We start from the raw sequence: 18,235 nt of genomic DNA on the forward strand, positions 1-18,235 counted from the left end.
TGAGAAGAAAATTTAACTTAAAATGAATCTTAAAACACAAACGGTTTTCAACAAAAAGTAATAATCCCCGGTCAATAACAGGGAAGTATTGATGGTCTTCAGTATTTGGGTCTCTTCACATCGACGCTGAAACACAACATTTACGGTTTGTTTAGTCTGTTGTTGTTTACATCGCTCCGTGATATTTAGGATGCTAACAAACAAACAGGACTGCGTCATCTCCTGTGATTGGACGAGCCAACGATGACAAGAAACACTTACCCATCAGCCTCCATCTTCTTCCTCTTCTCGATGATCTAAACGACAATAAACAACAACGTCAACAACACAAACACATCTTTATGTTTATTAATTACAACTAATAAATAATCATGAACTGACGGCGCTGATCTTCTTCCACTGCCGGTCCAGTTCTGCCTTCTCATTGGTCTCTTTGAAGCGGCGAGTCTTCCGGCCCTCAGACATCTTGATGCCGTACTGGAATGCAGCCCTGCAGGGACAAACGTAATCAGTGTTTCCCCCAGAAAATGTGTTAGTTAAGGTGGTGTCTGTCAGGGGGGGGGGGGGATGATGAGCATCACACTAATAGCTACAGATACTGTAAAACACTACAACGACATATGAGTGCATGTCTTATTTTATGAAGTAAAATATAAGTTGTGGGTTTACTCAACAGCTTAATAGTTCATAGAAATTCAGGTAGAAATAGGTTAACTCAGAGTTCCACAGCTTATCAAAAACAATCCTCCCCCCACAGGGGGTGTCTCCCCCCCATGTAAATGATTAATGATTTATGAATGAATTGATAGGTGGCTTATTTTTGGCATATATTAATTTCTTTTTGGCCTGGAGGCAAGGGCGTAACTTTGAGTTGAACATTGGGGGGGTTGAGATTTCCGCCTGTGAAGCAGGTGTATATATATATATATATATCTTTGGAGACTATGGTGGGGGGATTGCGATCCTGTAGGGGGGTCCGGGGGCATGCCCCCCCGGGAGAAAATTTTAAATAATTTCATTTTAATGCATCAATTTGGTGAATTCTGAGAAACAAAATATGACATATCAATTACTGACCAATTTCTTACAAACTGCTGGTACTGATACAAATGTTGACATACTTAATGGGGTTGATGAGTTTAAGCATTCAAGAAAAGATGAAAACAAAAATGACTAAAACACAATTTGTTTATTATTATTATTATTATTATAATAATAATAATAATAATAATAATAATAATAATAATATAAGTGGGTGACTATTCCTCAGCCTTCCTTGGTGTTTTGGTTTTGACTAAAGCCTCGTTCACATACGTCGCCACTCGCCCATCTCTGAGAGACAGCTGTCAATGAATGTGAATGTGTTCTAGTGGAATGTGGTCAGGACAGGCGATGCGATGTGGTCGATCGGAGATCAAATTATTTTAACTTTCTGCGATGTGAGTGAAGCGAGTACCAATCACAATGTAGAATAGAGATGATCGACAGTTGCCGTCAACAGAGAGTTCCACAGAGAGTTGCCGTTTGAAGTCGCCGGCGGCAGTGAATTTTTTTTTGCCAGCGAGTAGAATTCAGCGAGAAAGCGAGTGGCGAGTAGTGGCGTATGTGAACGGGGCTATACGCACACGCACTGTCGAACTCGCCGGCTGGGGGGGGGGGGGGGACAAACTAACTTTTGTTCAGTAACATGATTTGACTCGTGAGAGGTGGCACTGGAGCCCTAGCAGTAGCTACCTCCTGTTGGGAAGATACTTTTATTCTTTTGCTTTTTTTCGCGTGCTTTCTTCATACCACCGCTGATGCGGGGAGAGACCGGAGAGACAGTAGAGAAGCGCAGGTCCGGCAAGGTGGGCGAAACCAAATCTCAGAGCGGGAGGGGGCACAGACAAACGTCACTATTTTTTACTGGTAAATTGAGAAAATCTACCACACTGTTGTGATTATAATGCTTAACATTCAATATCAATAATTATGATATCAAATTGGGTGGGTTGTGGTGGCTGGTTTGGATTATTGGGTGGGTTGCAACCCACCCATCCCCCCCATAAATTACGCCTATGCCTGGAGGCCCTGCCCGGCCTGTACAATGGTAGGGGAAACACTGCGGCGAATAATGCTAGTATATGGATTTTTTTTTTTTTTTTTTTTTTTTTTTTTTAAGACGTTAGTTTAGGCGGCAGCCCTTTGTTGTTAAGGCGGCCGCCTTAACAGGAAAGCGCTGCGGGAAACCCTGATCAGCACACAGCAGCGACCAGATCATCCCGTCAGGCAGAGCCGAGGGAGCGACCTGATCAGAGCCGAGGGAGCGACCTGATCAGCCTGTCAGGCAGAGCCGAGGGAACATACTTTGGCAGCGCCTCCTTGTTGTTCATGTAGTCGGAGTACTCCTCCTGCGTGTCGAAGTCCCAGCGGCCCAGAGGACCCTTCTTGTTGCCCTGCACACACACGACCACACGGGGACCGGGGTTAGTCAAACACACAGCTGCTTTAACGACCACACGGGGACCGGGGTAGATCACATCATATACACAGGCTGCTTTAACAACAACATAGTGACCATGGCATAATCAAGGAGTTACCTGGTCCATTTTACTGTAGTCCACCTCCTCATCACTGTCCACAGCCAGGTCGTCCATCCTACACACACACACACACACACAATATAATCTGCTTGGTCATTAACAGAGACCTGTATCTCTGCTGCCCCCTTCTGGTTGCTGCTCCTCCTGCAGCTGAAGGCTCTCCAGGATCAGCTGGTGTTCCTGCTGCAGCTCTTCATTCATATATATATATATATATATATATATATATATATATATATATATATATATGTGCACGGTTCAATACACACTTGTGAATTGAGGTATTTTCGGTTTTGTAATAAAATGTAATGCAAATTGACATTTCCATCCTTGTATTTCTTGGCTATGTCTTTAGAGCTTTAGAGGAGCACTTAAACACAGCATGTGTTCACGCTCCCTGCCGAGTAAATATCCAACGTCCTGGAAGCAGGACGGCTGAGCAAGGTATCACCGGCAGTTAAAAACAGTTGTTTCTTGCTTATGCCTTCCAACAAGCCGATTCTATCAGTGCAGAAAACACAAGAACAGAACAAACTTCCGTCACCGAATCAAAACGCTTGATCCACGCTACACTTTTCAGCTCCCGACTTCTATAAAACTACAGAAAGGCATTAACATGGAACTGGCTAAAGCCCTGATTATGCTTCCGCGTAGTGATCACGCAACGCAACGGCCACGCAGTTGCTTGGAGACCGTGATGGTTCTGCGTTGGGTTTACGTGTCGAAATGCAATTCAATGCCACACCGGTAAAGGGCGCTATGGTTTTTGTAAAGACTGACCGACCGACCGAGACTCTTGGCGTATATCATCGTAAGCCTCGTTATAGCGTATTTGTTTACTTTCCGGCTTTAAACGTCCACAATTTTTCAGAACTTGGTGTTTTATTTCTTTGTGCAAAAGCGAGAAGGTGCAAACAATAAAACGAGGTGCAAACAATAAAAGTAGCCTTTTAAAAGTTTAAATGGCGGTGTTTATGAGTGGAAACCGGATAGCGGTCTCCAGCGGATGTAGTTAGCGGACCAATCACAGCCAAAGCCGCTGCGTTGGTGTTGTGTCGCCTCGACGCGCGTCTAGGATTTTTGGGAGGTGCACGTCAGGCCCTTGCGTTGGACGTAAGGGGGGTCCGCAAGGACGTAAGGGGTCCGCAAGCCCCCTTGCGTTGTGTCGACGCGGAAGCATAACTCAGCCTTAAAGCACCGAGCCGAGCACGGATCCGGATAGTTGGAGTTCTCTCACTGTGACAGTCCACTATATGTGTGAGTGGAGATGAAGAGCAGTTCTCCCAACGTCCCCTGCATGAACGTCATAAACATGTATGTTTCCCATACAGAGACCAGTGTGTGGCACAACGCGATTTTGAAATATAAATATTGTTCTGCTCATTCATCTCCGCAGCACTCTCCCAGTCATTCACTTGTGTGTGTGTGTGTGTGTATACAGTGTGTGTGTGTATACAGTGAGTGAGTGAGTGAGTGAGTGAGTGAGTGAGTGAGTGAGTGAGTGAGTGAGTGAGTGAGTGAGTCTTACGTAGCAGGGTAACACTCTGCGTAGGAGTTGGACCCTCCAAAGAAATCCCCCAGCTGTTCCTTCCCGTCTCTCCTCTGAGAACCAGTTCAAACTGGTCAAGGATCAGCACTGCAGTACTGGTTTCTAATTAAAGGGCAAGTTTGTAGCTTAACACATATTTCTGGGAGGACTATAAAGCATGTGACAGCTATGAACCAATCAGCTGCTATGTTACAGAAGGATATGGTTCCTGGCCAGGCCATTGGCTGCCGGCTGCTCCTGCAAACTTCTCATTGATCATCTTGATCTGGTCTCTGACTGATCCAGGACCTGTTGAGCATCTCGTTAGTTTGTTTTATGCTGATCGGATCTTCTGATGTGGTTTAAAAGATTAATTAAGAGATTTACCTGCTTCCAACTCCAGGACCTGAAGACACAAAGAGATAGTTTCAGACGACAACAACAACAACCACCACCACCACTACTACTACCACCACCACCACAACCTGTCTGACCTGCTGCTCGTCTCCTCGTGGTTTCTCAAAGTAACTGTGTCTCCTGTTCTTGCTGTCTTCCTCCCTCTCCCTCTCCCTCTCTCTCTCCCTCTCTCTCTCCCTCTCCCTCTCTCTCTCCCTCTCCCTCTCCCGGTCTCTCTCTCGGTGTCGTTCTTTGTCTTTAGGAGGTTTAGAGGACGAGGTGGAGGATGGGATGTAGTCACCGATGTCTTCAAAGATACTGAAACAGAGACAAAGTGTGAAATCACAGAAGAAGAAGAAGCAGGGTTCTGTGTTGTGTTGTTGGGAACCGACCTCAGATCTGCCTCAGGAGCCCTTTTATCATCCAGTTTCCCTGAAACACAAACCGTTATTAACCTTTGTAGGATGGTCTTGGAATGCTATGGTTTCGGTCTGGGAATGCTATGGTTTCGGTCTTGGAATGCTATGGTTTCGGTCTGAGAATGCTATGGTTTCGGTCTTGGAATGCTATGGTTTCGGTCTTGGAATGCTATGGTTTCGGTCTTGGAATGCTATGGTTTCGGTCTGAGAATGCTAGGGTTTCGGTCTTGGAATGCTATGGTTTCGGTCTGAGAATGCTATGGTTTCGGTCTGGGAATGCTAGGGTTTCGGTCTGGGAATGCTAGGGTTTCGGTCTGGGAATGATACGGTTTAGGTCTGGGAATGCTAGGGTTTCGGTCTGGGAATGCTATGGTTTCGGTCTGGGAATGCTAGGATTTCGGTCTGGGAATGATACGGTTTCGGTCTGGGAATGCTAGGGTTTCGGTCTGGGAATGCTATGGTTTCGGTCTGGGAATGCTAGGGTTTCGGTCTGGGAATGCTAGGGTTTCGGTCTGGGAATGCTATGGTTTCGGTCTGGGAATGCTAGGGTTTAGGTCTGGGAATGCCGCGGTCTTCGGTTTGGGAATGCTATGGTGTGAGTAAAGCTACCTTTGTCCTTCTTCTTGATCTTCTTGTGTCGTGTTCCTTGTCGGAGGTAGGACAGGATCTGAGTGAGCTTTGAGATCACGATGTCGTTGGTGGTGAGCGTCGTCTGAGCCTGATAAAACATGATCCGTCAGTATGACACATTTGAGACACTGATGATCATCAACCACAGCCAGGCGATCAGACCAGACTGGTGATCAGACTGGTGATCAGGTTGGGTACCTCCATGCTCGGACAGTCAGCCTTGCTGCGGATCAGAGTGGTGGGGATGTCGGTGTCGGTGAACTCGTCGTCCAGGTCGACCACGTACGCCATCCTGCCGGGCAGGAAGAGCTCGTTTCTTTCCACCACGCCGGTCCTGAACACCACACGGTAGATGTTTCTCCCTGAGAGGAAACATTCACCGTTATGACCCGACATCGTACCCTTCTTCTATTACAACGTTATCTTGAGTGGTACATTCCAGCTCGAGATAGGAAATATTCATTCAATCCAAACACTAAAACTTCTCTCCTCAAAATACTAAAATATTACAACTTTCAAGCATGCGAAGGGAATCATCAGAATAACTTCAGAATAAAAGAAGCTGACTCACCGAGACGAGTCTTAAACTCAATCTTCTCCTCCGGCTCCACGTCCTTCCTGAAAGAGACCGACAGGTCAAAGGTCAGGCAGATAAATTCACAAGTTCTTTGGTAGAAAATAACTTTACTAAGAAGTGTACTAGTTATTAATTACACAGTATATTTATTCATTTGGTTTCTTACTTGGCCTCTTTCTGGACTTTCTCCATCATGTCTTCTTCTTCCTTCTCTTTACTGGTGATTTCAGCTCTCACCTGGAACACACACACACACACACACACACACACACACACACACACACACACACACACACACACACAGTGTTTTTAACTTAAACAAACTGTTTCAAATACACAATGCAACAAAAATGCTAATTCTATGCTATTAACCATGTAGCTGCATGTGACTTTAATGCTAAACATGTAGCTTTAATGCTAACTATGGTGGACAGAGGGAGCACAAACCTTCTGCAGCAGAGCAAAATCCAGACCTTTCACCAAGTGAGTGTGCTCCATGTCACCTCCCAAAAACTTGGACTCCTGGATCAGCTGACGACGTTTCTCTGCTGCCGACTTATCTCTGAAACAAACAAGAAATAAACACGTTAACTACCGACACAATTTACAAATATAAAATATACAATATACAAAAATACAATATACAGCACATCAGAGGAAAATATCGCAGCTCTGTAGTTAACTGTTAGCACTGCTAGCATTAGCGGTACTCACGCCTCAGCCGTGGGTCCTACAGCTCTGGAGTTGGCTGTTAGCACTGTTAGCATTAGCGGTACTCACGCCTCAGCTGTGGGTCCTACAGCTCTGTAGTTAGCTGTTAACATGGTTCGCATTAGCGGAACTCACGCCTCAGCCGTGGGTCCTACAGCTCTGTAGTTAGCTGTGGTGCTAATCAGCTCTGTCTCTTCGTAGTCTTTGTTGACTCCGTCTCGTCTCTCTCTCGCTCGGTCTCTGTACTTCTCCGCCAGCTCTCGCTCTCGCTCCATCTCCTGCTGACGTAGCTTAGCATAGTAGCTATAAGGGGAACACGTTGAAAATCAATGACCAATAACATGAACGGATCAACTGGAGCAGAGATCAGCAGATGGAGTGTGAAGAAGTGGATTCATTAGATAATTATTTTGTAGGAATTTTGTTGTGATGTTTAATATAGAGGATGATAACATGTAATTCATTATGACTGAGCTAATCAATGAAAACTCTGATGTGATCAATAAAAAGGCTAGTCTGATCAATGAGCTCACCTCTTCTTCTTCCTCCTTCTTGCTGCAGGATCCTCATCCTCGTTATAGTCCCTTGGCATTCTGGGAGAAAAAAATAATGTAGTTACATCTGTCATCATCATCTTCATCATCATCAGTATGTTTACACTCACTCATGATGTCTGGATTTGGAGGGCGGGGCCGAGGAGGGCGTTGCCCTTGGCGTCATCAGCAGCTTCCTGAAGTCGTCATTGGTCAGTTTGGACCTGGACAGGAAGGACAACTACGATTAAACATGTTCATCATCATCCGGTTTGTTCCAACAACGAAACGCCACCGACGCCGTTCAACCCTGACGAGCTGTTTCACACTAAACAAACCTACGATACACATTATATATAGACATATAGACACACACACACACATTTTTGGAAGCCCATAACTTCTGTTCTAATAGTGGTAGAAGGCTGGAAACTGGTGTGGTAGTACATTGTGTTTGTACTACACAATTCAGGAGGCAGAATCAACATTCGTTACTGTTTGGGTAAGAGGTGGGCCACCAAAGTCCTAAAAAATGTTGATGGCATGTGTTATTTTTCACTTTTTGGGTGCCCCTAGCACCAGGATTAATGATTATATTTATTCTAAACAGGATTATTTGTTATATGTGGGAACCAAGCTCTTGCCAAAATGAATTTGAATGGTATGGTACCACTGGTGGGGGTTTATGGGGGTCCAAAAACCCTCTCCGGCAGAGGTGACTCTTTTGGAACCCCATATTTGGACCCCCAAATGTGGGCATGGGAAAAGCCCATGTGATGGAATCGGCGGAACTGTCAAGCGACTTGCAGCAAGAGCAAGTCTGCAGGCCACTGATGCAAACCATATTCTGACACCAAAAGAGATGTTTCAATAGGCAAAAGAAAACATTACATTCTTCTTTGTTAGCACAGAAGATATTAAAAAACACAAGGAAACGTACGAATTGGAGAGACGTTATGCCTCTGCCAAAACGATCATTGGAACACGATCGCATCATTGCTTTATACCAATTTTTTTTTTAAAAGATACGGATTAAAAGAATATTTAAAAGAATAAGATGTCGATGCAGGACAACAATCAGATTGGACACTGTATCAACACTTGGATACAGAACACCCGGAGGCAGAACACTCGCAGTCAGATCAGCCACAAAACTCAATTTTCCAGCCAGGAAAATACATCGCCTGTATCTATGATGATGACTGGTTCATTGGAAACATTGTTGAACGTTCAGATGAACACGGTAACGATTTTGTGAAATTCATGAAGCGTGTCAACAGCATCCTCACACCAAAGACAGATCCCCTGTTGGGTGTGTGTGTGTGGGTGTATATGTATGTATGTATGTATGTATGTATGTATGTATGTATACATATACATATATATATATATATATATATATATATATATATATATATATATATATAGAGAGAGAGAGAGAGAGAGAGAGAGAGAGAGAGAGAGAGAGAGAGCTTAGCCTATATGCACTCAGTCCTCGTAAAGAGTGATATTCTGACTGAATGTACAAATACTCAGTGCAAATACTCACTGAGCAGCAGCTCGGTGGTCGTCCAGTTCGAGGCCTTCAGGGGCGAGAGGGTTGGAGTAGCTCTCAGCTGCACACAAAGACCAAGTTACTGACCGCAGGGGATGATACAGCTACAAGTAAAAGTCCTATAGAAGTATCTAAACATCGTAAAAGTATCGAAACACAGTTAAAGTATCTAAACATATTTAAAGCATCTAAACATAGTAAAAGTAATAATACCAATATACACTTCTTTATGACTATTTCGCCGTGTTTGGTGAACGTTGAATTTGGAGTATTTTGTATTAAAACGAATTGCATCTCTTTAGATAACGTCTGTTAGCATGGTGCTAATGCTAACACAGGCTAACGTGTTAGCGTTCCAATGAAATCACTAGCTAACGGACTTCCGGGGCTCGGACTCACTTTCCGGCATCTTGGCGCTGGAGTGTTGGGGCTCTGCTCCGGTCCGAAGAGGGTCTGGGTCTCGTCAGAAAGGAAAAGCCGAACCGTATCGGTTTTATGTGCGCTGCTAGCCAGTTATCTTATCCAGCGGAACGCCACTCTGTTGTGGTGCTACGTCATGTCCGGTTCAGTTACCGGGATGGGCAACGTCTACGTAGAATCGATCGCCGTACAATGCCGGCCGGGTAGACGTGTGTCCGACTTGATCCTGAATGACGTCACGCACGTGTGGACAACGATCATCTCACGAGTCGATCAGAAATCTGAAGATCAATGAACACGATCAGATCTGATTTTCAAGTCAGTAAACCACAGTAAAAGTACCTTATTAAAGTAAAACTACTCGTATCACAAGGTAAACATACTCTGTAATAGTAAAACTACTCGTATCACACAGTATAAATACTTTATTACAGTAAAAGTAGTAGTATCACAGTAAAACATACTCTGTCACCGTAGAAGTACTCGTATCACAGTCGAAATACTATGTTAGAGTAAAATAGTACCACACAGAAGAAATAATTTGTTACAGTAAAACGAAAGTACTAGTATGACACAGTAAAAAATAATGTTACAGTAAAAGTACTAGTATCACACAGAAAAAATACTGTAACAGTACAAGTACTAGTATCACGGTAAAAACACTGTTACGGTAAAAGTACTAACACTATTCTCATTATTACCTAAAATGTGGACGAAAAGTATTAAGTAGCATGACATTAAATACTATGTAAAGTACAAGTATATTACATGTGTACTTCATGCAAATGTTTAGTTACATTACACAACTGATGAACATATTTAAGTATAAAAGTGTGAAAACATAAAAGCATGTAGACCATTAATACATCTGCCTGGTCATTAATAGAGACCTGTAGCTCTGCTGCCCCCTTCTGGTTGCTGCTCCTCCTGCAGCTGAAGGCCCTCCAGGACCAGCTGGTGTTTTCTGCTGCAGCTCTTCATTTTCTAATTATTATTAAAAAATGTATTATTATATATTTATTGGTGTGAATGATGAAATCATTCACATCCTTTGTTATTCTACATATTTATTGGTGTGAATGATGAAATCATTCACATCCTTTGTTATTCTACATATTTATTGGTGTGAATGATGAAATCATTCACATCCTTTGTTATTCTACGTATTTATTATTATTATTCTTCCGCCTGATTTTTCAAACCTAATCTCCTTCAACATTATTCAACCGATTCACTTCATTCAAACTTCAAAACGTTCATCTCATTCAGGACATTCCCGCTACTACTTTTCACATTCATAACATTCATAAATTCAGAAATATTCAACGTTTTACATCATTTTTTTAACATTGAAGTCAATGAGCGGAAAATTCAAATTTGACAAAATTCCGTGCACATTCAACTGCTCACCATACATTCATTCATTCACCTAGAAACTCCATTTAAACTCTAAAACGTAGACACAAGTCTTGTGTCCTGGTGTGTCAATCCGCGTTTCAATAGCTCATATAGTTTCTGATCAATCACTGTTCAACGACCATGATCGTTTTGGGAGAAATCCTGAGTTTATAATGGGTGTGTATTGCGTGGAACCTTCTGGGCTAGAGTGGGTGACATCATCGCTTAGAGTGTGGGGGCTTCTCAGATTTTTTTCCTTTCCAAACTCCTCCCGGCCACAATCTTCGCTCTACAGACGTGATATTTTCCAATTTTGTAGACAAACTTGTCCTGTCTCTCACAATGTGCTCAAAAACTCTGTGAGATTTATAGAATTTGAACTAGCAACCTCTAAGCGCGGCCAAGTCCATTTTTCGCCTCATCCGCTCTAATGTAAATCGAGGAGCAGATTTTCAAAGAAACCTGAAAGCAACTCCATTTCTAACTCGCCCTAGCTTCCAGATTTCTGACACTAGGAAAAAATAAAAGTCATCAGTGTCTTCATCAGAGTCTTGTGGCGCTAACGGTGCAAAAATTTTGGCGATACAAGTTTCATTGTGAGCGTGGCAAGCTTTTGTTCGGACCCTTCCCAAAGCCAAAGTTCAGAGGAATCTAACAGGACTTACACAGTCAAAATGCTGAAATCCACTTCATTTCTAACTCGCCCTAGCGTCCACATTTCTGACACTAGGAAAAAATAAAAGTCATCAGTGTCTTCATCAGAGTCTTGTGGCGCTAACGGTGTGAAAATCTTGGCGATAGGAGTTTCTGTGTGAGCGTGGCAAGCTTTTGTTCGGACCCAACGCAGAGGGGGAATGGAGCGATACTGAGAGGGGGAGAGACGCTCCAAAGCAGTCATACACACGCAGCAAGGGCCGTTGCCATGGTGACAGCACTGTGTGGCACTGATCTTCATAACTGACAGCAGGTGTGCTCTGATTGGTGGACAAGAATGTACTAAAAACTACATTTAGTAGTGGGATATGTCGTTTTTTTAGTCAAACGTCTTCTGCTCGGGCAGACTTTCACCTAGAAACTCCATTTAAACTTTAAAATGGAGACACGAGTGGTGTGGTATTCATCCTACTTTACCTTCTTCATACACACATTCATACTTTATTCAACTCTTCAAAGACATTCATACTAATTCAACCCATTCCCACTTTTCCAACTATTCATCCTACTTTACCTTCTTCATACACACATTCATACTTTATTCAACTCTTCAAAGACATTCATACTAATTCAAACTATTCTCACTTTTCCAACTATTCATACTACTTTACCTTCTTCATACTCATTCAAGTCATCATACCAGTGTAGCGTCAGCTATTATTCATAACTTAAAATATTCCACATCTCTCATACATTCATGGTATTATTCAACTCTTCAAAGACATTCATACTAATTCAAACAATTCCCACTTTTCCAACTATTCATCCTACTTTTATGTCTTCATACACATTCAAGTCATCATACCAGCGTAGCGCCAGCTATTCAGCAGTCATCATTCACACCGCAATTTCGTAGAAATTGCATTCTCTAGTTGGTGTGAATGATGAAATCATTCACATCCTTTGTTATTCTACATATTTATTATTATTATTATTATTATTATTGGTGTGAATGATGAAATCATTCACATCCTTTGTTATTCTACATATTTATTATTATTATTATTATTATTATTATTATTATTCTTCCGCCTGTTTTTTCAAACCTAATCTCCTTCAACATTATTCAACCGATTCACTTCATTCAAACTTCAAAACGTTCATCTCATTCAGGACATTCCCGCTACTACTTTTCACATTCATAACATTCATAAATTCATAAATATTCAACGTTTTACGTCATTTTTTTAACATTGAAGTCAATGAGCGGAACATTCAAATTTGACAAAATTCCGTGCACATTCAACTGCTCACCATTCATTCATTCATTCACCTAGAAACTCCATTTAAACTCTAAAATGTAGACACAAGTCTTGTGCCCCGGTGTGTCAATCCGCGTTTCAATAGCTCATATAGTTTCTGATCAATCACTGTTCAACGACCATGATCGTTTTGGGAGAAATCCTGAGTTTATAATGGGTGTGTATTGCGTGGAACCTTCTGCGCTAGAGTGCGTGACATCATCAGTTAGAGTGTGAGGGCTTCTCAGATTTTTTTCCTTTCCAAACTCCTCCCGGCCACAATCTTCGCTCTACAGACGTGATATTTTCCAATTTTGTAGACAAACTTGTCCTGTCTCTCACAATGTGCTCAAAAACTCTGTGAGATTTATAGAATTTGAACTAGCAACCTCTAAGCGCGGCCAAGTCCATTTTTCGCCTCATCCGCTCTAATGTAAATCGAGGAGCAGATTTTCAAAGAAACCTGAAAGCAACTCCATTTCTAACTCGCCCTAGCTTCCAGATTTCTGACACTAGGAAAAAATAAAAGTCATCAGTGTCTTCATCAGAGTCTTGTGGCGCTAACGGTGCGAAAATCTTGGCGATAGGACTTTCGGTGTGAGTGTGGGAAGCTTTTGTTCGGACCCTTCCCAAAGCCAAAGTTCAGAGGAATCTAACAGGACTTACACAGTCAAAATGCTGAAATCCACTTCATTTGTAACTCGCCCTAGCGTCCACATTTCTGACACTAGGAAAAAATAAAAGTCATCAGTGTCTTCATCAGAGTCTTGTGGCGCTAACGGTGTGAAAATCTTGGCGATAGGAGTTTCTGTGTGAGCGTGGCAAGCTTTTGTTCGGACCCAACGCAGAGGGGGAATGGAGCGATAGTGAGAGGGGGAGAGACGCTCCAAAGCAGTCATACACACGCAGCAAGGGCCGTTGCCATGGTGACAGCACTGTGTGGCACTGATCTTCATAACTGACAGCAGGTGTGCTCTGATTGGTGGACAAGAATGTACTAAAAACTACATTTAGTAGTGGGATATTTCGTTTTTTTAGTCAAACATCTTCAGCTCAGCCATACTTTCACCTAGAAACTCCATTTAAACTTTAAAATGGAGACACGAGTGGTGTGGTATTCATCCTACTTTACCTTCTTCATACACACATTCATACTTTATTCAACTCTTCAAAGACATTCATACTAATTCAAACTATTCTCACTTTTCCAACTATTCATACTACTTTACCTTCTTCATACACACATTCAGACTAATTCAACCCATTCCCACTTTTCCAACTATTCATCCTACTTTACCTTCTTCATACACACATTCATACTTTATTCAACTCTTCAAAGACATTCATACTAATTCAAACTATTCTCACTTTTCCAACTATTCATACTACTTTACCTTCTTCATACTCATTCAAGTCATCATACCAGTGTAGCGTCAGCTATTATTCATAACTTAAAATATTCCACATCTCTCATACATTCATGGTATTATTCAACTCTTCAAAGACATTCATACTAATTCAAACAATTCCCACTTTTCCAACTATTCATCCTACTTTTACGTCTTCATACACATTCAAGTCATCATACCAGCGTAGCGCCAGCTATTCAGCAGTCATCATTCACACCGCAATTTCGTAGAAATTGCATTCTCTAGTTATTATTATTATTCTTCCGCCTGTTTTTTCAAACCTAATCTCCTTCAACATTATTCAACCGATTCACTTCATTCAAACTTCAAAACGTTCATCTCATTCAGGACATTCCCGCTACTACTTTTCACATTCATAACATTCATAAATTCATAAATATTCAACGTTTTACGTCATTTTTTTAACATTGAAGTCAATGAGCGGAACATTCAAATTTGACAAAATTCCGTGCACATTCAACTGCTCACCATTCATTCATTCATTCACCTAGAAACTCCATTTAAACTGTAAAATGTAGACACAAGTCTTGTGTCCTGGTGTGTCAATCCGCGTTTCAATAGCTCATATAGTTTCTGATCAATCACTGTTCAACGACCATGATCGTTTTGGGAGAAATCCTGAGTTTATAATGGGTGTGTATTGCGTGGAACCTTCTGGGCTAGAGTGCGTGACATCATCAGTTAGAGTGTGGGGGCTTCTCAGATTTTTTTCCTTTCCAAACTCCTCCCGGCCACAATCTTCACTCTACAGACGTGATATCTTCCAATTTTGTAGACAAACTTGTCCTGTCTCTCACAATGTGCTCAAAAACTCTGTGAGATTTATAGAATTTGAACTAGCAACCTCTAAGCGCGGCCAAGTCCATTTTTCGCCTCATCCGCTCTAATGTAAATCGAGGAGCAGATTTTCAAAGAAACCTGAAAGCAACTCCATTTCTAACTCGCCCTAGCTTCCAGATTTCTGACACTAGGAAAAAATAAAAGTCATCAGTGTCTTCATCAGAGTCTTGTGGCGCTAACGGTGCAAAAATTTTGGCGATAGGAGTTTCATTGTGAGCGTGGCAAGCTTTTGTTCGGACCCTTCCCAAAGCCAAAGTTCAGAGGAATCTAACAGGACTTACACAGTCAAAATGCTGAAATCCACTTCATTTCTAACTCGCCCTAGCGTCCACATTTCTGACACTAGGAAAAAATAAAAGTCATCAGTGTCTTCATCAGAGTCTTGTGGCGCTAACGGTGTGAAAATCTTGGCGATAGGAGTTTCTGTGTGAGCGTGGCAAGCTTTTGTTCGGACCCAACGCAGAGGGGGAATGGAGCGATACTGAGAGGGGGAGAGACGCTCCAAAGCAGTCATACACACGCAGCAAGGGCCGTTGCCATGGTGACAGCACTGTGTGGCACTGATCTTCATAACTGACAGCAGGTGTGCTCTGATTGGTGGACAAGAATGTACTAAAAACTACATTTAGTAGTGGGATATTTAGTTTTTTTAGTCAAACATCTTCATCTCAGCCATACTTTCACCTAGAAACTCCATTTAAACTTTAAAATGGAGACACGAGTGGTGTGGTATTCATCCTACTTTACCTTCTTCATACACACATTCATACTTTATTCAACTCTTCAAAGACATTCATACTAATTCAAACTATTCTCACTTTTCCAACTATTCATACTACTTTACCTTCTTCATACACACATTCAGACTAATTCAACCCATTCCCACTTTTCCAACTATTCATCCTACTTTACCTTCTTCATACACACATTCATACTTTATTCAACTCTTCAAAGACATTCATACTAATTCAAACTATTCTCACTTTTCCAACTATTCATACTACTTTACCTTCTTCATACTCATTCAAGTCATCATACCAGTGTAGCGTCAGCTATTATTCATAACTTAAAATATTCCACATCTCTCATACATTCATGGTATTATTCAACTCTTCAAAGACATTCATACTAATTCAAACAATTCCCACTTTTCCAACTATTCATCCTACTTTTACGTCTTCATACACATTCAAGTCATCATACCAGCGTAGCGCCAGCTATTCAGCAGTCATCATTCACACCGCAATTTCGTAGAAATTGCATTCTCTAGTTATTATTATTATTCTTCCGCCTGTTTTTTCAAACCTAATCTCCTTCAACATTATTCAACCGATTCACTTCATTCAAACTTCAAAACGTTCATCTCATTCAGGACATTCCCGCTACTACTTTTCACATTCATAACATTCATAAATTCATAAATATTCAACGTTTTACGTCATTTTTTTAACATTGAAGTCAATGAGCGGAACATTCAAATTTGACAAAATTCATTGCACATTCAACTGCTCACCATTCATTCATTCATTCACCTAGAAACTCCATTTAAACTCTAAAATGTAGACACAAGTCTTGTGTCCTGGTGTGTCAATCCGCGTTTCAATAGCTCATATAGTTTCTGATCAATCACTGTTCAACGACCATGATCGTTTTGGGAGAAATCCTGAGTTTATAATGGGTGTGTATTGCGTGGAACCTTCAGGGCTAGAGTGCGTGACATCATCAGTTAGAGTGTGGGGGCTTCTCAGATTTTTTTCCTTTCCAAACTCCTCCCGGCCACAATCTTCACTCTACAGACGTGATATCTTCCAATTTTGTAGACAAACTTGTCCTGTCTCTCACAATGTGCTCAAAAACTCTGTGAGATTTATAGAATTTGAACTAGCAACCTCTAAGCGCGGCCAAGTCCATTTTTCGCCTCATCCGCTCTAATGTAAATCGAGGAGCAGATTTTCAAAGAAACCTGAAAGCAACTCCATTTCTAACTCGCCCTAGCTTCCAGATTTCTGACACTAGGAAAAAATAAAAGTCATCAGTGTCTTCATCAGAGTCTTGTGGCGCTAACGGTGCAAAAATTTTGGCGATAGGAGTTTCATTGTGAGCGTGGCAAGCTTTTGTTCGGACCCTTCCCAAAGCCAAAGTTCAGAGGAATCTAACAGGACTTACACAGTCAAAATGCTGAAATCCACTTCATTTCTAACTCGCCCTAGCGTCCACATTTCTGACACTAGGAAAAAATAAAAGTCATCAGTGTCTTCATCAGAGTCTTGTGGCGCTAACGGTGTGAAAATCTTGGCGATAGGAGTTTCTGTGTGAGCGTGGCAAGCTTTTGTTCGGACCCAACGCAGAGGGGGAATGGAGCGATAGTGAGAGGGGGAGAGACGCTCCAAAGCAGTCATACACACGCAGCAAGGGCCGTTGCCATGGTGACAGCACTGTGTGGCACTGATCTTCATAACTGACAGCAGGTGTGCTCTGATTGGTGGACAAGAATGTACTAAAAACTACATTTAGTAGTGGGACATTAGTTTTTTTAGTCAAACCTCTTCATCTCAGCCATACTTTCACCTAGAAACTCCATTTAAACTTTAAAATGGAGACACGAGTGGTGTGGTATTCATCCTACTTTACCTTCTTCATACACACATTCATACTTTATTCAACTCTTCAAAGACATTCATACTAATTCAAACTATTCTCACTTTTCCAACTATTCATACTACTTTACCTTCTTCATACTCATTCAAGTCATCATACCAGTGTAGCGTCAGCTATTATTCATAACTTAAAATATTCCACATCTCTCATACATTCATGGTATTATTCAACTCTTCAAAGACATTCATACTAATTCAAACAATTCCCACTTTTCCAACTATTCATCCTACTTTTACGTCTTCATACACATTCAAGTCATCATACCAGCGTAGCGCCAGCTATTCAGCAGTCATCATTCACACCGCAATTTCGTAGAAATTGCATTCTCTAGTTGGTGTGAATGATGAAATCATTCACATCCTTTGTTATTCTACGTATTTATTATTATTATTCTTCCGCCTGATTTTTCAAACCTAATCTCCTTCACCATTATTCAACCGATTCACTTCATTCAAACTTCAAAACGTTCATCTCATTCGGGACATTCCCGCTACTACTTTTCACATTCATAACATTCATAAATTCAGAAATATTCAACGTTTTACGTCATTTTTTTAACATTGAAGTCAATGAGCGGAACATTCAAATTTGACAAAATTCCGT

General features: G+C 41.7%; 1 protein-coding gene across 1 annotated transcript; it reads right to left on the reverse strand.

The window, feature by feature from the left end:
• Window positions 1-42: 42 nt before the first annotated feature.
• On the reverse strand, window positions 43-9,488 carry ik (IK cytokine). Its single transcript, XM_084029741.1, has 20 exons — window positions 9,331-9,488; window positions 8,926-8,992; window positions 7,508-7,600; window positions 7,377-7,436; window positions 6,979-7,146; window positions 6,580-6,694; window positions 6,299-6,369; window positions 6,127-6,173; window positions 5,754-5,917; window positions 5,535-5,643; window positions 4,899-4,938; window positions 4,605-4,824; window positions 4,498-4,516; window positions 4,335-4,419; window positions 4,111-4,194; window positions 2,580-2,637; window positions 2,347-2,435; window positions 382-490; window positions 262-296; window positions 43-126 (listed from the first exon to the last, which is right to left on the reverse strand). The coding sequence occupies exons 1-20, from the start codon at window positions 9,338-9,340 to the stop codon at window positions 99-101; spliced, it is 1,671 nt and encodes a 556-aa protein (XP_083885867.1). The 5' UTR covers window positions 9,341-9,488; the 3' UTR covers window positions 43-98.
• Window positions 9,489-18,235: the final 8,747 nt, after the last annotated feature.

This window comes from Eutrigla gurnardus (genome assembly GCF_963514095.1).
Source record: "Eutrigla gurnardus genome assembly, chromosome: 15".
NCBI lineage: Eukaryota > Metazoa > Chordata > Actinopteri > Perciformes > Triglidae > Eutrigla > Eutrigla gurnardus.